The following is a 20,416-nucleotide window of genomic DNA, read 5'->3' as shown; positions in this document are numbered from 1 at the left end:
TTACTTTGATAACTAAATCGAGCATCCGGAGGCGTGCCCCCGCCTCCTCGCGTTAGTACCGGCGGAAACACCGCGAGATCACGTGACTCGCCTCTCCTACTTCCTCCATGTAAACATTGGCGATCGCAGGACAGCGTTAACATAAAGTCATGGACGAAATACTTTGTGTTAAATTATCTGTATAACACAATGTGACGTTTAAAGTATTCTACGAAGCTGCAAAATGACCGTGAGATGAAAAACACCTGAATCGAAGAAGCTCTGAGGTAACGACATGCTTAGTTCAGTCAGTTATTTCATGTAATTCTGTATGTTGCAGTGATTCTGCTTACTGTGCGTGTGTTTACTCCGTGCACCACAGTTTATAGGCTGTATGGGAATGGGTCCCATCCCTTCCTGGTCCAAATGGAGAATAAAGGGAGCGACGAGGTGGAAAAATTGAAGACAAAGTTCTTGTCAGCGTGGCACAATGTGAAGTACAGTAAGTAATTTGCCTGAGGCCAGTACGCACACACATACACACACCACCACCCAAGCTCAGTCCTCTCTGTCCACTTTGTTTCTATTGCCTTCATGCACCACCACTGTCCCGTTTCGACCGGTCGATACACTCTACGATCCTATTATCTTGACTTCAGTTGAATTAGGTTAACTACACTGGAATTTGTACAAGAGGAATGTAGAGAGATCATCAGTAACCTGTACTGCAGACAGAAGAGACTGCACAAACAAAAACAAGCATCAGAATTCAGTGAGACAAGGACCTACTGCTGTTGAGTCAGCCCTTAAAATAGTTGTTTGTCATATTGTCCACACTGGCTTGTGTGCGACATTGTACTCTTTCAGCTCACCAAGACTAAAGTTTCTGCTGTTTCTGTTTACTTCAGAACACAATGGATATCCCCTGCCTACTATGTCACAGGAAGTAAACAAAAACATAATACTATAGTTGAGCTGCAACGATGAGTCGGTTAGCAGAAGTGTCAAACATTTGCTGGTTCCACCTCTCATTTATGATAATAAATGAAGAATCTTTGGGCTTTTCACTGTTGGTTGGATTAAATCAATGAATTTGTGAAAAACATTTGCATATTAATCGATCATGAAAATAATCTTCTCTTGCGGTCCTATATAATAGGAGGAAGGAATCTTGGCAGCAACCCAGAATTTGAATGATGGGTGTTGTCGAGTAGGTGCCAGTCAACTGAGTAAATAGAACGTCTCAGAGTTTGCTTGTTTTTTCATCAACCAAACCATGACAGTCTTTATTACTGTATTTCTTAGGCTGGGCTCTGAAATCAAAGACCTCCTTCAGTAGAAATTCCCCAGTGCTTCTCCTCGGAAAATGTTACCATTTTAAGGCTGAAGGTATGGTATACACACAAATGCATAAAAGCATACATTTGCAATTCAGATAGACACTGGCTGTGCTTCCTGTAATGAGATTCACATGCATACATATGCAAATTCTTGACATAAATACATATTTAAGTTTCGCTTATCCATTAATACTGTAACAGGGGGTCTGGGGATATAAGCCCACAAAGTGAAACATTTACAAAACACTTGAACATACTTTACTGAAGGTACCACAAAAGATGATGACAAAGCAGTGTTGCACCAGTATTAACTTGTAACCATTCAAGCCATTAACCAGGAAATCATTGTCTCAGTAGTTATGGTCAGATAAGCATTTCCCATTCTCTGAGGAGTTAGCCTGAGCGGTTTAGGTGGTAAAATAGTGGGGAAATATTTATGTCATTATGTTTGAAAAAAATTCCCAGAAATAAAAAATGTCCACTACAGACATATTTGATTTGTAATGAGACATAACCTTATAGGTTCAAAACAGAAACCTAAATCTTAATAAAACATGATGAACTTGAGCCAGTAGGTTTATCATCTCCACAAGAGGAAAAGTTAAAAATAAATCCTGAGTGGATCACACATCTTTTGTTTGCCTCAGATGACGACAGTCCAACAGAAGCCTGCTATGAGCCTTTTGATGAGGACTTTGTCATGGGGAACGCGGAGGCTTTCCGCAAGGACTTTGCATCCCGAGTGTGGCTCACCTACAGGGAGGAGTTCCCTCCCCTGCCCGGCTCCACCCTGACCTCTGACTGTGGCTGGGGCTGCATGCTGAGAGCCGGGCAGATGATGCTGGCACAGGCGCTTACTCTGCACTTTTTGGGTAGAGGTGAGTGGAATGATGCTAAAACAGGAGTTTGATCTTTTTGAGTCGCACCCGGAGCACATGGTAGTCTAAAATAGTGGTCCCCAACATTTGAATGGGGATCCCCCACAAGATAAATCTTTTGGATGACAACATGATCAATGTGATAGGAAAGAGTAGATTTCTTCTACACAAAATTCTGTTCATCTTTTCTCATAATCCAATATGGCAGATATTTAAAGACATTTTACGCCCTGCAGCTCCCAGGTGTTATTTTTTTGGATCTTCTGTGTATGACTTTGGATATTAGCATTGATATCATCAGCAATAGTTCTCATTTAAATAAAGTGATCTAAATGAGACAATTTAACTACCCCCTACACTTAAGAAGCTGAAGATGTGGGAAACAGGAAGAATGTGATATGTCCTAGCTATAAAGAAATTTCAACTGTAACTTAGACTGCAGATAATTTTTGATGAGGTCAGATACTGTGGATAATTTTGGAATGCACCACAACTGTATCTCGTGTTAAGTTTCTTTATTTCCTTTAACTGTAGGATCTTTTTTACTAAGCAGGAAGGCAGACTCAGGCAGAGTCAGTTTTGAGACTTTCCTCATTGTCGACCTAAAAGTGAAAGTTTAATTGAGTTGATGCAAGGCATTTAAAATGAGTGAATTCCTCATGTCTTTGTCGGATCTATTGTCTCTGAAGTGTCCTAGACTTTATGGTTCCACATAATGAGATGACTGCCAGTTTAATGCAGTCATTTAGAAAACAATATTTAAAACTTGTTCTTCTGTCAAATCTAAAATATGTCACTAATGAAATATTTCTCTATAAAGTGACTAATGGCCACTTAAATATATTTTATTGATCAATTTCTCTTTGATTCACTTTTGGACCAAGGTCATTTTGTTAATGTCTTAGACTCTACTCTGGCCCATTTTATAGCCTGGGCCACTCCCTTTCTCCCCGCCTTCAGCTCCCACCCTGTTTGTAAGGCTAAGGCACCGTTAAAGTGAAATACTGGGACACTCAAACTTATAATTGAACAGAATGACACCTATTCTGTTACTGAAGCGGACAATGTTCTGTCTGTTTAAGGCAAAACCTTTAATTTCACAAGTTCTGAAAGACTTCTGGTTCTCAATGGTGATGCTCTAAATGGAACTTCGATGTGTTGAAAGAGATAGGTTCAGATACCCTCATAGATACCAAGTCAAATACGGGCCTTTTATTATTTTCCATTACTGATATCGGGTTTTGAAAACCTGTCGGCTCTTTGGTAAAATGTGTTTTTGAGAATTTGACAGCCACTTTTAATAAATTATGAAATGGTGATTCATGTTATGTATTCATCTCAAACGTATATGAACTTTGTTGTCTTGATTGGTGATTTCTTGCTTGATGCCTGTATCATCTACCAACCAAGAAACATGTCAAATAATCATATCTACATTTGTATCTACAGAAATATAGGATATTGACCTTGTTTTCAAAATGTAGTCCTTTAGATAATAGAGATAAGATATTTAGATTTAGATAAATAGATAATTAGATAACAATTTTATCCATTTGCGACTTTAAAACTTGACTTTGTTTTAATCCCTAACGTTGATAGTAGGTGATGTTTTATATATAATTTGTTCCTCCACAGACTGGACCTGGTCGGAGGCGCTGGCACTCCAGCCTTTAGACACACAGACGTGGACTACCACTGCAGCTAAGCGTCTGGTGGCCTCTCTAGAGGCATCTCTGCAAAGTTCCCCCGGGACCTCTGATCACACATTACTACCTGTGCACCAAGCCCAGGCCCCGGGATCTGCAGAGGAGGCAGATGCACATTTGAAAGAGATGTACCACCGCACTCTGGTGTCCTGGTTTGGGGATAGCCCCTCAGCTCAGTTAGGCCTCCACAGGCTGGTCCGCTTGGGCCTGACGATGGGGAAGCAGGCAGGGGACTGGTATGGGCCTGCTGTGGTGGCTCACATCTTCAAGTAAGTCTGATTGTAGTTACTCTTAAATCAAACTTTTTTGACCTTGCATGTCAGATGAACCCCACATTAGGCTTTGATCACATGATTTTTTGCTCTTCAGGGTAAAACAATATTTATTTTGAATTGCTTCAAATCTAATCCACAGATAAGGTTAGTTAAAAAGATATTATATTTAATTTCACATTGGTGTGAAATGAAGTAAGCAAACATTTACATTCATATTATACAGTACATAGCCCATTTGTTTACTTAGCATTAGTTCTGCATGTAAACTTCCAAAAGCCCTAACTCTCTCTCTCTCTTTCTCTCCTCTGTCTCTCATAGAAAAGCTGTCGAGGAAGCGATGGACCCTGGCCTGGCGGGTATAACTGCTTACGTCTCCCAGGACTGTACAGGTATGAAAGATGAGCCTGCTGTTGATAAAACAGGATACTGGGCACAACGCCCAAACTGACCCTTCTTTTTCCACCATCTCTCTGCTGCTTGGAGACTATGGAGGTGCTTAGAAGGGTGACAGGAGTCTCGCTGTATCTATTCCACAACAAATACATCCACTACAAAATCTATAACGTCCCACTCCAACCTCTTCTTAACCCCAATATGTTGGGTTGTGATTCATTTTGTCCTCTCACTAGCTAGAGCAGAAGATTGGTGGAGTGAGAGCGAGTGTCTTGGTGTATAAGGAGTTTAAAAATGGTAGTGAATTTAGCTTGTGCGTTTAATCAAATTAAAAAATTAATCATCAACAGTTTTGGTAATCAATTATTCATCTTCTGAGGAGTTTATCAAGCAAATATCCTAAATACACAGCGTTTCCTGCTTATCAAAATGTAAGGGTTTGCTGCCTTTCTGTCTTTTACATCACTATAAATTCAATCTCTTCAGGTTTTTGAACAGTTGGTCAGACTAAACAAGTTATTTAGAGATGTTACATTGGGATCAAAGAAATTTTGATTTTTATACTCTTTTTATTTTTATACTCTTTTTCTGACACATTAGACTTAAAGTAACAGACAAATTAACCCATACTTAAGATAAGTTTTAGTTGCAGCCCAAACAGAATTAAAATACATCTTTGGTATGGTAATTAGATTGTATTAGGACGGAGGAAAAACTGAAGGACATAAACAAGTTTGAACAATTTCTGAGGGATAGATTAGATCAAAAACACCCAAAGGTCAAACAAAATAAAGAGGCATATTTGCCAAAAATAACATTTAAGGGCGCTTGTGATTTGGAGAGAAGAAAGAGGTGTTTTCTGTTCATTTTAAAAGACTTACTGTTTAATATTTCACAAGTGACATCTATGACACTTGTAAAAAACTCTTTTTTGGCTCTTTCTAAAAAAATTGCATATATTTGGACAGTTTTGCAGACAGTGACGAGAAAGAAAAACTTTGTATCTCATTGTCAAAAACAAAATCACGAAGACATCAAAAACCAGGAATATCTGCGAAACGACAGGACTGAGAGCCTTATGAATACTTGGCATATAGATTGACAAGGCAGACACGGAGACAGACAAAAGACCTCCATCTGACCTTTCTGTTATTGATCCTCCATAGTGTACAGTGCTGATGTCATCGATAGCCACAGGGCGCCAACAGCAGGGCAGGCCTCTCCTGAGAGCTCAGATGCCCCTCCCTCCCCACAGAATGACCAACCAGCGTCCAGTCGAGCCGTCATCATCCTCATCCCTGTGAGGCTGGGAGGAGAGAAGACAAACCCGGACTATTTTAACTTTGCAAAGGTCAGAGATGCATGAAGGTCAGAACTTTCTGGTAGTCAGTCATTCTTGTCTAGCAGCAGTTAAGAGTAATAAAACGAACTAACTCTCCTTTCACATAACTGCAGCCATCAGACTTGTTTTGCCGAGGTGACGGCCATGTTGGGTTCTGGTGAGGTATATTGAGCAAGACGATGTAGTTCACCGAGCAATATTACACAAAACTAAATGGTATTTTACTATCTTTACCACAAACTGTGACTTTCTTTACTCGCAAAATTATCTTTTAAATTGACATCATGTGTTTTTCATGGAACAATTCAAATGAGATCAAAATTGTGTCCATTACCCTTGACTACTGTACAATTTTTTTTTTCTAAAATAATGTCCCATCGGGCAATATGGAAGGGGCAACACTTCCCCTCTCTATTCTGTAAACTTGATTTTTTAATTGTTTTTATTGAGATGTGATGTTAAAGGCATTGATAGTCTAGACATTTTTGGTTAAGTTACCTTGGAAGTGCTTGTAAAGTGTTTGAATTGTACTAAAAAGCTGTATGAACCCTGACGTACACTCAGTGGTAACGTAAGTAAAATATTTTGTAAATAGGAAGTGGTCACTTTGGGGAATAGTGAGTTTAAAATATCTGTTTTATTGTCAATGAAATACAGAGAAATGAAGGCAAAGTATTTGGGCTCCTAGTCATATGTATTTTGTATGTCTCTGTCCCTCTCTTTGTATTTAGAGCATACTGAGTCTGGAGTACTGCATAGGCATCATCGGAGGGAAGCCCAAACAGGCCTGCTACTTTGTAGGATTTCAAGGTTAGTGTTGGCGTAATGCAAAACAGAGAAAGACACACAGAGAGAGGTTGGTGTGAATAGATGATTATTTTGCATAATATACCCTTCTTATGTGAAGAGACAAAGTAAGTTAATGTATTCCTGTTTGCGTGAGGGAAAACGGAGAGGAGTGGAGATGGAAGCAAGTGAAGCAGGGCTTACTTTATTCTCTCTGACCCATCAAAGCCTCACCCATTTATCACAAGTAAACCTCCCAAGTTGTGAGCAGTAATTGATTTCCATAGGAGGCATGCATTAAATTTCATCCGGGCCCCAAAGTGAGCCACTCTTCATCACCTTCAGGAGCCAGGAGGAACCTTCAGTTGTACATCTTGGCAGTCAATATTTACGCATTTACATTTTACCAATTTGAAATACAGTAGTGGATGATGTCTAAATGACAAGCAATACATTCTCCCTGCCAAGGCGCAGCTCAGCGCAGCATTTATCATATGCAAATGGTCCAATATAATTGCGTGTTTGTAAAAGTAATTCCCCCGCACAAAAATTAAATGACAACCTCTTTTTTTGTGGGTGTAAAGAATGTGCTTGTACAAACGCATCTGATTATGCAGAATTTAATCCACCCTGGTGGATATTAAAAAGCAACAACCTTCTGGGAGGCATATTTGACGTGCACAAGCCTAACAGTAGGCCAAACGGGTGACTTTGAGCTACTCTGCATAGAAATTGGAGAGAAGCGCGTTTTTGTAATAATCCGATGTTTTTGAATAACTTGTCTTTTGTTTTGTCCTTGCAGATGACAGCTTGATTTACATGGACCCTCATTACTGTCAGTCTTTTGTGGATGTCAGCACCAGCGATTTCCCTCTCCAGGTAATGTGAAATTACACAGACGAGCTGACTGGGGCCCCAGTAATGTGAATTTAATAGTTTCTGTTAGTACTTAAGGGTATGAATCTTAAAGCAGCCCTCGGCCCAATTACAGAGTCCCTATCTGCTGATTTATTTGCTGCTCAGATGTGTGAAGCTGCCACTTAAGAGAAATACGGCAAATACGGGATCAGGTACTGTGAGCCTGAATATTTCAGGACCCATATATAAAAATCAGCACACAGCACTGTATAGCAACTTTGTTTTATGCTTTTGCATGCTGTGGTATACAATGTGACAACACACCAGAGTTGTAAATTTATGGATGCTGTGACAGCAGATAAATAGGATTTCATTCATCAAATGGTGCAGAATACATCTTATTTGCTGGTGACGCTGCCATGAGGTGTATGTATGCCCCAGAGTGGTTGTACATTATCTGGTCCTTCAGCTTGATGAATATTTTCTGATGTATTTTGTTTCTTTTTGTCTAGTCATATCATTGCCCCTCGCCAAAGAAGATGCCTTTCAGCAAGATGGACCCAAGCTGCACCATAGGTTTCTACTCTAGAGGTGTTCAAGACTATGAGAGAATCACACAAGAGCTGTCTAAGGTAGGGGAACAATACTACAATAGGACTCCTTAAAAATCACTTCACCACTGCCAACATTTCAATTTTATTACTATTATCATGATTCCATGTTAATTTTGTTTTGTGTCCTGAAAATATGTTGCCAGTGTGAAAAGTTGACCACTAGGTGGCACCATTTAGCCACAAATCAGACTGAGTTCTTACTTTGTCAAGCCAGTCAACATGTTGGGTAGATGTTGTAACCCATTCTTCCCTCCTTAAACCTCTAATGCTTCTGCTTAGAAGACTCTATAGAAATTATATTAAAATGAATATACTGTAATTTCTCTGGTGGCAACATAAGAGAGAACGAACAAGGCACAAGATGATTCTCCTCGTTAGGCTGAGTGATGAAATTCAAAGCAAACTGTTATGAAATATACAGTACGGTGTAACACAAGGAGTCCTCTGAAACACTGGTCTGTTGTTGTTCCAGGTGCTGCAGTCGTCAGCGAAGGAGAAATACCCCGCGTTCACTTTCGTGCAAGGTCACGGCAGAGATTATGACCTGTCGGCCAGCCTGACCCCGGAGAAGAGAGAATGGCCTTTCATCCGTGACCCGCGGAGGACGGTCACCACTGCCGGGGACTTTGTGCTGCTTTGACGGCGCTCTTTAAAAGACTACTGACAGGGAACTTCTTCTTTTAATGAATCAAACTACTTCATATCCAATGCCTCATGTCAGAACCTGTTGTGACACGGAAGGTTATGGAACTTTTTTTGAAACTACAGTAATTGATTTATACACCCTGGAAACTTTATGCAGTGCAATTTTTGCCCAAACTGTTAATTACTGGTTGGACTTGTGTTTGCCGCCTGTGTGAGCTAGCTGGACATTTTGTCCGGAAGCATCAGGTTTTTGGTGCTCTGCCTAATTTAATAACCTATATATATATATATATATATATATATATATATATATATATATATATATATATATATATACATATATATATATATATATATATATATATATATATATATATATATGTGTATATATATGTATATATGTATGTACTCATCTTGAGAAGAAGAACATCTAGGGGAACTTAAGAATCTAGAGAATTCTTTTTGCAGCATTATTGAGACAACTATTGATAGCAACACACCAGATTTTGGGTGATTTGGCGTAGGATTGTTTTGCATCTTACCTTATGTCTAGGGATTTGCTTATAATGCTCATTTGGTCTAATTCAGCACCCCCAACACTCCTGACATGCTTACAAGGCCAACAGTGTCATAGAGCAGCAGTAACTCAGACTAAAATGAGTGTTTACAGTCTTTTCGCTGGGCTACACCTACAGAATACTGACAGTTTTGTTCTGTCGTTTACATTGAATTAAGGGAAGTATTGAAAAAGCCTTAGTAAATATGGGCCATGGGCACTCTAAAGATTGAGCCAGGTAACTTTCTCAAACTTTTCTACCAAAAACATTTCATCAAACACGACGACTGAAACACCTCAACAACAGAAGCCTACAGGACACATGCTTTGAAGGACAACTGCCAATGTTTTGTTTTATTTATTCACACTAGAGCACAGTTATTTTTCTCTGAGCAATAATATATGATGATGTTGTGTGGTTATGTGATTGTTTGCCTGTCTTAGCACGTTTTCTGAGTGGTATTCATCTTGAAAATGCATCACAGTGAAAGTGACCAGTGGTGACAGAACTGTTTGTCAAAGGGATCATGTGTTAAATCTCAGTAAGTGCTATCTGTTATAAATGACCCTTTACAAGAGAACATGTACATGCAAAGGGATTTGCTGTGTATTTCTAACACACTTATTATTGTCTATTTCAAAATGTGAAAAACACTCAAGTCAGATTCAGGGAAGTACAACATATTGTATAGTTAAATTTATTTGGAGTAGCAATCCACACAACATAAAGAATTCAGAGACTTACTGTATTAACCCTCCAGATCAATAGTATTTGTATATGCTGTGTGCAATTAATAACTTTTTTTAACATTTCATGTTGTTTCTTACTGTATTTCCTTCTTTTGTGATTTTTCCCCAATTCTAGTCTCCAGCACTGAGTGACTAGACAAAACACTTTAACAGACCAGACGTGAAGGAGTACGCTAGAACGTGTCAGGCTAAAAAAATCTGATCATGCACTTCAAAAACACTGAAGTATTTTAAATCTTCATTTGCTCTTCTGCATTACAACACTTGCCTGTTTGCACAGACTAACTTACAAAATGTGTATATAAACACAGTGTGTAACACTGCTGGGCAAAAAAAGTTGAATAAAGTCAATGTATTTTACTTTCTTAATCGGTTTGCGTCTTTAGGGTCCGCTTGAAGAATCTGAAGAGACTCTAGTTGAAAGAAAGAACTTGTTTGCTTCATTTTCAGAGCTAGATACAAACCTCAGTGGTGTGTTGAAATGTATTCAATCCTGTTCTCTCCCAGTCAAATGTAGCAGATTAAAACTAATCGTACGTGCTAACCATCTCTACAGCCCATTAACCAGGGACCGGAAAAAATGTGACCCAGTGACACTGGCGGCAATTGTGTTCCTCTGTGGAGGAAAAGAAAATATCCTTGTGTGCAAAGCTCTGTTACCATGGATAATCTGTGTGTTGCCCCCTTAGTTTGAGCTATGCTGGACTGTTTTCATGTACAATACAAATTCTTGTATTATGATGAGCCCTGCTTTTTAAAGGCGGGAACTGTCCCTTCTGTGAGGGAGCCAGGGCAAGGGTGAGAATGGATGGACAGAAAGGAAGAAGAATCCCTCGTCTGTTCTCTTCTCTACCATGGAGAAGCAATCTCAAAACACATAAAGGCATCATTTAGATCCCCCGTCTGATCTGTGTGTTCGTCCGTGTCTTTTTTCTTTTTTTGTGGATGGCCGACCGGCTGTGTGGACAGAACGGGAACATCAAGTATGCAGAAGCAAAGGACCAGTGACATTCTCCAAGTTTGGGAGATGGAAAGGAAGATGAAGGGATGAATGGGCAGGAGGGAGGCGTAGGGAGGGGATGGGACATTTGGGGATTTTTGTCAGAAAACATGAAAGAGCATTTGTGCTGGGGGGCAGACAGCGCTCTGAGGGTTGACTGTGTTCTCCATGTATTTACAGGGCATGTATGAATATTTGATTAATGAGTCACAGGCTCAAGGGAAATGCAATAAGCGAGTGGTGGCTTTACAAAGCAAGCCGATCAGACACACACACGCACACAAAGTCGCCATGCCCTCCCGTTTAACACAGCTGCCTAAAGTGTCATTGACATTGCAGATTCCTGAAAATCTAATCTGCAGCCGAGCAAATTCCTCACAAAGAGGGAGTCCATGACAGTCGTTCCTCTCTTCCACAGATGGATGGATGGGTAGTGTGTGTGTGTGTGTGTGTGTGTGTGTGTGTGTGGTTGGGGTGGGTGGGGGGGGGTGAGTACATGTAAAATTTCTGAGAAGTCCAATAAAGATTTTATTTTGGTGTCATCCAGGGGAGAAAATTGGTTGTGGCATGCAGTCCTCAGAGGGATCAGCTGTGAAGGAGATCAAGTAAGACCTTCTAATATCTTATGAGCATAACTGTGTTTGGAATAAATCCCTGATTAGGTCAAGTCCAGCCTTCAAGTACAGCCTTCACTGGGACAATGGGTCCTTTGGGACTTTATCCACAAGCCAAAGATGCGATCTCAAAGAAGCTGGGTGAATCTTGATACTGAGATACCAACAACATGGCTTTTGGATGTAACAAAAAAAAATACAAGAACAACAAAGATGCCCTAATCTGAGTCCATAGCCCCTTTTCAGGTTCTGTTCAAGATTTGTGCAACCTTGTCACTTTCCAGCAAACCAGCCCGTGTGTCCACCAGTTTTGAGCGTAACCATTGCAATCAAGGATTTGTCATCAACGGAAGGTGTTGCACAATGTAGAACAACCCAAAGAATATGACAAACCCACTTCGGTTCCCACTTCAGGTAAAGAAACCTGAAGTTGCTATTTATTTATTTTTTTTGTTCTAGTTGGCGAACAATTCTTCACGTTCTGAATTGCTTTTATATTTGGTCAAAATGCTCCGAATGGTTCAAAATTAGGCATGTGAACCAGAATGGGACCACTTCCATGTTGGTGGAAAAGGGGCACATGTAATACAAAATGAATTATATAATTCTAATGTGAAATTAATGGTATGGACATATATAATGCAAGAAGGTGCTTCTTAATGTGTTACTACCCTTCCAGGCCTATGAAAGCTACACATATTCTCAGTACTGAGTGGGGTGTCATAACATTTCTGAGTCTCACACACACAAGTCAACATAAACAATTCTGTTTTCCTTGACAAGATAATCAAATTTGTGTTGCTTAACTGCACTAAAGAACAGGACTGTGAAACACCACAAAGTGTCGTTTCTATTCCCTCTAACCCCGTGGTTCTCAGGATCTCCTCCAGCCAACATCAGACCATGATGGATGACACTGAGAACATCCAGGAGAATTAGATTTAACAAAAAGGGAAAGACACAGAGGGGTGTGTAATATTCACCGTCTGTGTATGTGTGTGTGGATGTTAAAGAGCTAAAAAGTGAAGTGTCCGGTATTTCGATTCATAGGTAGTGTGTAAATTTATATGGATGAGTGTGTAGTTTACAAATGTACGACTTGTGTGTAAGTCATTCTAAATCTTAGGTGTCACACTCCCTCCCTGTCTTCACACCAGGTGCAGGGGTGCTAGATTTATACCCAGTAGCCTTTGCCCACCCTTGTGGAATGCCATGCATCTTCAAACAGGTACTTCACTTTGAAATCTCATCTTGGCGTGATATCTCTAGGTGGCTAAATATATCCGGCTCCCGGATCCCGCAGCCGTCGGAGCGTAAATACCGCCTGCGCTGCATCAGACTGCATTCAGAGTCTCAAGTCTGTCCACGCAACTGTCCACTTGTCTCCACCCATCTCCTTCTACCAACTCACCCCCCTCCTCCATCTATCCTGTTCACAGGAGCTCCTGGAGAAGTGCTGAGGCATTGCATGCCACACACATCTCTTCTGGGTTGAAGCCAGACAGATGTCATGATGCTGTGATTAATCAGCGCCACACAGGACAGGAGCTTTAAGGAGGTCCCCCCATGTGAACATGACCTACAGCATACAGTAGGTCAAAGGTTCTTCAACTTTTTTCACCCCAGGAATCAAACAAGAGAAGCATATTTTCATAACTGCTTGTCTTGTAACATATCCTTTAAAGAATCACCAGCGCATACTGTAAATGTTTCAAAGTTGAAACATTTATACTCTCTCCAAATAAATTTTGGCAGCAAGAAGGAGGTGATATTTGGATGAATCATAGACTCATTATAGGACTTCAATACTATTAACAATTAACACAATCTTATTAAAAGCTAACAAACTTACTTATTAAGGTTTTAAAGGCATGTGAAAAGCATTCTAATTGTTACTGTGTAGGGATAGACGAATAATCCGGATCAATAATCGGCTCTGATATTCAGAATTTCTTAGATTATCGGTATCAGTGTTTTGTTTTGTTTTTGTTTCTTTGTCTGATTGCAAACAATACAAATTAAATTAACGATGCACTTCTGATGCAGTCATCTCCTTCTGTCTGGAGTCACCACACCGTGGTCTCAGCAACATTATGTAACTTTTTTACCTTAAAATAACAGCTTCAGAATCATTTTGATGGTACAGTGATAGTGTTACATACATGTTTACTTCAAGATACAAGTTTTTAACACATAACATTCTTATGATGTAATGAGTTTTGTTTGTAGTTAGCACCTACATTACGTCTGACAAATAAACCTGGGATTTGTATTTACAACAGTGGCGTTGCACTCAGAAACTGTGGGGGGCGCCAAATCACACAAAAAGTCAATTTCTACATAATGTTGCTTTAATGCCCTGTCCATGACACTATCTGATTGGTTACACATCACTAGTAATAGCCAATCAACACTGAATAATCTGACACTGCAAAGTAACTGGTAACTAAAGTTATTAGATAAATGTAGTGGAGTACAAGTTCCTCAAACTGTACTTAGGTACAGTACTTGAGTAAATTAGTCACATTCTATCACTAGTAATTCTAAATTTTGACACTGAGATTTCCATTTTTACTGAAAATGATTTCTTCCAGATATCAGTAATTTGTCTCCTTAGTGCTGATAATCAGCATTGGCCCTGACAAAACTATATCAGTGGATCCCTACTGCCATGTTAGTAATTTCAAACATACTGCAGAGACTTAACTCATCATTTATTTACTGGACTGTCGGTCACTTGCAGCTCACAGGGATTCTGAATGGGATAAGTGATTTAGAAAACAGAAGATGGAGTTTTTTACCTATGCACAAAAGGAAAGGCCAACAGAAGATTGAAACAGAAGTTTGACTGGTTTTAATCATTGTGGTTCAGAAATTAAAACATGTGAGATTACTTGAGGTCTGATAACAGCATCTTCTGAGTTAAATCAATTAGTTACTATTACTTTTAACATTATGAACTTGCCTTTAGGACCATGGCCATTGGGGACTTTTGGAAAAAAAGGTAATTGCGTCAGCATAATTTCACGCTTTTTTCATTTAGAAATAGTATGGAGAGGCACCAGAGTCTTCCTCTCCTCCTACAGTGAGGGGTGTACCATGGCAGAGGCCCAAAGCAAAGCTCCTCTCCTTGTGTTGGCTAACCTCGTCCGGCTGTGACAACAAGAAGGGCACTGGAGTTAACATTTAGATAACGGATGTGTGTGCCGCTTTCAATTTCCATTCCTGGTGACAGGGAATCTTAGGAGCACATCACGGGTTGTGTTGGTGTGTGTGTGTGTGTGTGTGTGTTGGGGGCGGGAGCACTCCTGTGTTTCCCGCATCTCAGGGGTGATGTGGAGGAACGCCGAAATTCCTCATTCTGCTGTCCTCTGAGGCATGGCCGGCCCTCTGTCAGCTTTTACTAACCGGATGCATCCGAAACACGCACCGAGGCTGAAGGCAGGGGATATTGCCTGCTGTGTAGCTGTCGACTTGTTTCTTATTGCATGCCTGTGTTGAGCAGGGTGGCAAGTGTGCTGCGTGTGTGTGCGGTGAATGGGAGGGTGGAGGTTAGTACGGTGTCAGCCTGTCTGTGTGTGTCAGTGTGTGTGGCAGGACATGCTATGAATTTAGGATTGTGTCTCATCCACCACACACACAAGTTTTACCTCTACCTGACTCTTGGATTCAAACTAGCATCAGTCTCTGCACCGCTGTGGCCTGTAAGTTTTGTCTAGTTGGTATTCCCCTCTGTCTAATGACACCGAGTGTGTATGCGTGTGATTGTGAATGAGTGTGTGTGACAGAGAGAGACAAATCGAGAGAGAAAAACAGAGGAAGCAATGGGAGTTTTTTCTTTTCTTTTTGGCTTCTTTCTTTTTGTGTGTGCATATGTCAGTGTGCGTGAGTGTGTGTGTGTGCGGTTGAAAGATCTCCTCCATCCTGTAGGTTTGTGTCTGTGTGTGATACTTTGCAATCTCATCTCCATCTAAAACTCCTGCAGGCCCTGTGCACCATTATCACGCAGTTGCAATAAAACCCACAGTAATTAAAGGGGATCTGGCTGTAATTGCCTCAGTGAATCAACTTAATCAGCACCTGTGCTCACAGTCGACCTAATGGTGCAATCTAACCTTTTAATACCCCAGAAATTAGAATTGTAAAAAATTATACACCTGATAATCATTCTGTATTTTGAAACTCTTGAGTGGACAATGAGTGGACCATTGTCCAAGGCAAATATTAAAGCGGCAGTCTGCTGAGTGCGCATATGAAGGAGTGTGTGTATGTGTGTGTGTGTGTGTGTGTGACTAAGAGAGAGAGAGAGATAGGCAGAAATGTCAGGATAATGACATCCCGTGACTACTGTAAGTATTTATATTGGAAGTGGAACGATTAATCGATTAACAGAAATTTAATTGGCAACTATATTTTGATAATCAATAAGAATAATTTTGAAGAAAAAAATCAAAGGCTCTAGTATTGCAAATATAAACTTTTGTAGGCTTTTTTAGTCTTATATTACACTAAACTGATATATTTGTGAGTTAGACTGATGGTCGGACAAACTTTAAATAAGTCGATAATGTTTTTGCAATTAATCAAGAAAATAATATGCTCATAGTAAAAACTGTTTCATATAGGGAGATAGAATTAAAAGCTTGGTCAATCATTGGACATCTCTTGTATATAAGCTTGGCTTCAGTTGAGTCCCTCTATACTGTTAGAGCCTTTTCACAAGACTTTTAGAACAGCAACAGTACAGATGGCTCTTAGTTCTACGATAGGTGGATTTGCTTGCGAAGATAAATTCAAGCTGTGCTTTCAAGTAGAGCTCAGTCGTCATTAACTTTTACACGCACATTTCCAGTGTTAACAAAACGCAAACCCTCTTGACAGTCCTGATCTTCAAGGGATCAGAGAGAACTGAGGAGTCCAAAAGAGAGGGACTATATGATTAAATGTGTCGCTGGGTTCATTTATATGTAACCCTCCTCTGTCTGAGTATAAACTGCTCCACCAATCAGATGCAGCATGGTTTGTACATGTACATGGTTGTATATGGTATACAAATACACTAACAGTGTTAACCTGTCCAATTAGAGCTTAATAGTCACTATTGCTATTATGCATGCCCAGGAACTGCAAAGTCACCCGTTAAATACAAAATAAGAAAAAGTTCCCACACTGGACTGCAGGGATTCAGCAGATATAAGCACCTGGTTTGAAATAGATCTATAGACTGTAGTCTGTGTGGCACCAACTATAAGGTTCTTGGCTTAAATATACTGTATAAGGTGCAATGTGGCTGTGCATGTAGGCTGACTAACTGTATCAGTATAACTGTATTTTAAAGGAGCACACTGGCAGATTATTTCCTCCTTGTTGTTGTTCAAACTCAGTAAGGGATAAACGTGTGTGGAAGAGGTGTTCCACAACAACAGATGTAGACTTCAGTGTACACAGTGTACACCATTAGACAATACAATAACAACCACAAGAAAAAACACAGATAACGACACAGCTAAAATCATGAATAAATTAGTACGCCCATTACTCTCGCACAGCCGGGCCCAAGGCCTCATTGAAATATAGGTCTTTTCAACACATATACCTAATATACTAAAAAAGAACATTTAAAATGATTCAGTGGCTTGTGTGAACACATTAATTTTCAGTACTAAAAATATATTTTTAAGCAGGTCTTGGGCCCTACTTCTTTCTTGTGTGGAATGCATAATGGATTCCTATGTAATCCATTATGGCTGCGGAGGGAGCGAGAGATAAAGAGTCTTCAGCAGCAGCCACCCGGGGTTGTTCTTCTTTAAATGAAGTTTTAATAAAGAACGACTGAGAGGCTGTACAAGGTCAATTATCAGACTTTGCCCACCCTCTGATACTGTTCTCAGATCCCTGTGCTTGGTTAACCATAATAGCTGTCAGTCATAGCCTGCTGATCTACACGTAAAAACGTCAGACGCCCAGACGAAGGCTGAACCTATCTATCCAACACCTCTGTCGCTGTACGTTTACTGTTGACTATTTTTCGTCCTGACTGGCACATAAGGTCGGCACTGTCACAGACAGGCAAATCAGGAGAGCTGACTGTGGTCGACGTTCATTTGTCAGTGCCCTCGTTGAGGAGGATATCTCTTTATGCATCAAGAATACGTTAAAAATCACTGGGGGGAGAGGTGGAGATATTAATTTCATCCGTCCGGGTGCTCGCTCAGCGTTGAAAGTTGAAAGGCCCCCCCAACCCATCTCAAAGAGTGAGGTGGATTTAATGTACGGGGTGCTTATGAATACACTTATGTATTCATTTGAGCAATAAACGCCGGGCTGGGTCCCACACAGAAAAACAAACTGCCTAGCTTCCGGCAGCCATTTTAATTAAATGCCATGGATTGTCAAATTTATCGATCCCCCCTCCCCTGACACGGGCCTGAAGGATGTCCTGTGCCATTTCCATATCTTTAGCGGCTTCTCCTGCTAATGTGAGGTGAGGGATGGAAGGAGATGGAGGTCTGCTTGGCTAAATTGGGCTTGGCTCTCACAGCGTGGAGCTGAGGGAGGGAGCGGGGTGTAAATGGATGTCGATAGGCTAAAGGGAGGGGTGTGGGGGGGTTGTACATGTCCTGAAGCGATAGCCTTGGTGCTGTAGCGAGGCCTCACTCTCGCTCTCCCTCTCTCAGAGCAGATCTGTGTACAGATGGGTGTCTGACAGCCCTACAGCTGTTCTCCTAATTGTTCATTAAGTGTTCTATTGATTCCCTTATTTCGAGTACATGTGTCTTTCAGCCGCTGCTCTCCATGTGAAGTGGTGGACACACATGCCACACACACACTCACACATACTCACACCTACACACGCGTACGGGCTGGGCCGAGATGACAGGGCCGGCTGATGCTGAAAATGCGAGCTGCCACTTCTAATCGAGGGCTCCTCTCTCCGTGGGGTCCGGCAGGGCCTGGAAAACAGCGCCGCGCTTGACGCACTAGGCTTTTATTTTCCAAACTTTTAGCATCAATCAATTAAAGTGCTGGCAGCGGCACGGAAAAATGTTTAATTCCTTGTTAAGCGGCAGCAGCCTCAGATTGCACCTGGCTGATAAGGGAGCTTGTGTGAGTCTATTAGATCCTGATACTCTTGCCTGATTACTCGGGGAGAGTGCAAGCTTTATTTAGGCAGAAAATGATCAAGAAAGATAGTCTGGAGGAGAGGAGAGGAGAGGAGAGGAGAGGAGAGGAGAGGAGCAAAAGAATGAGAGGAGAGGAGAGGAGAGGAGCAAAAGAATGAGAGGAGAGGAGAGGAGAGGAGCAAAAGAATGAGAGGAGAGGAGAGGAGAGGAGAGGAGAGGAGAGGAGAGGAGAGGAACAAAAGAATGAGAGGAGACGAGAGGAGAGGAAAGGAGAGGAGAGGAACAAAAGAAGGAGAGGAGAGGAGAGGAGAGGAGAGGAGAGGAGAGGAGAGGAGAGGAGAGGAGAGGAGAGGAGAGGAACAAAAGAAGGAGGGGAGAGGAGAGGAGAGGAGAGGAGCAAAAGAATGAGAGAAGAGGAGAGGAGAGTGCTGAGGAAAGGGTTTGAGACTCAACAATACCATCACCTTGAAGCAGTTTTTCATTGGTCGCGATCATCTTCTATTGTGCATTATGGCATGGAGTTGGAGCAGCTCTCACCCTGATCTACATTTAATTCTGTAAGCAGAGTTGATAAAAACATGCCAAGGCTCGTGCTCTGGCATAAAGCCTCAGTGAAAAAAATAGCCTCAGATAAAAATTATTTATTTATTTAAATTTCCATATGAGTTGTAGGCTACCTTGTTCTCTGCTGCCTACCATTGACCTTTCACCTGAAGCAATAAAAGAGCCAAATATGAGGTGGAACAATGAGACGAAACCTGAGGTTGCAGCAGAAGACTTTCTGTGTGGGCTTTAAAGTGGGAGCATGCAGAGCACGTACAGAAGAAGGCAATTTGTTTTAGTGCTTTTATGAATTTATAGAAAATGCAGCAAATAGAAAGGGTAGTATTATATGGACTGGTCAGTGCTAAAGGGAGAAAAATCACCAGACAAACTGTAACCATTTCTTTTTTTTCCCCTTTGTTCTAAGCCTCACAATTTGGCTTTCAAATTGGACTTAGCGCTTCAGTGAGTCAAGTCATATACTCCCGGCCCGGGTGGTCGTCTCCATTTCTTGGGCGAGGAAATTCTGTCGGCCCTCCTGCGTTGAGTGGAGTGATAATGTTCTCTGTAAAACACAATCAGTCACCTCCCTCCTTGCCTTTGTATAAGCCTCCAGGACCCCCAATCAATACTGGCTGGCTGGGTGACTTATCATCGCGGGCTGGCCACGGAGCTGAGCTGAGCTGAGCTGAGCTGAGCGGGGCAGCAGACAGTGGGCTGCATCCTGATGCAGACGTGAGGTGAGGCCTGTTGGTGACCTGCCTGCCAGGCAGTGACCAATTTGTTATGAGTCAACATGTGGAAAGATAGGGTGGGGATCTCTTCAAGAGGGAACACTCACTGGCTACTTATACCGTTTTAGCCCGTAATCCAAGAGCTCTTGAACATAGTCAGTGTAATAAAAAGTGTATAAAAGTGATTTTTCTGCGTGTGTCAGGACCCTGGAAACAAATCTTTGAGATGATTTACAGAAGAATGTTCACACAAAGAGTTTGGAGGAAAGAACTGTAACT

The 20,416-nt window shown here is 41.1% G+C and overlaps 1 protein-coding gene across 1 annotated transcript; it reads left to right on the top strand.

Moving 5' to 3' along the window:
• The first annotated feature begins 140 nt into the window (after positions 1–140).
• On the top strand, positions 141–9,085 carry atg4c (autophagy related 4C, cysteine peptidase). Its single transcript, XM_073476497.1, has 11 exons — positions 141–266; positions 362–481; positions 1,285–1,368; positions 1,967–2,197; positions 3,833–4,172; positions 4,497–4,567; positions 5,738–5,922; positions 6,645–6,723; positions 7,502–7,578; positions 8,070–8,189; positions 8,644–9,085. The coding sequence occupies exons 2-11, from the start codon at positions 406–408 to the stop codon at positions 8,809–8,811; spliced, it is 1,431 nt and encodes a 476-aa protein (XP_073332598.1). The 5' UTR covers positions 141–266; positions 362–405; the 3' UTR covers positions 8,812–9,085.
• Positions 9,086–20,416: the final 11,331 nt, after the last annotated feature.

Source organism: Pagrus major, chromosome 11, assembly GCF_040436345.1.
Source record: "Pagrus major chromosome 11, Pma_NU_1.0".
Taxonomy (NCBI): Eukaryota; Metazoa; Chordata; class Actinopteri; order Spariformes; family Sparidae; genus Pagrus; species Pagrus major.
Note: the sequence above shows the minus strand (reverse complement) of the source record. Positions and strands in the feature narration are given on the sequence as shown.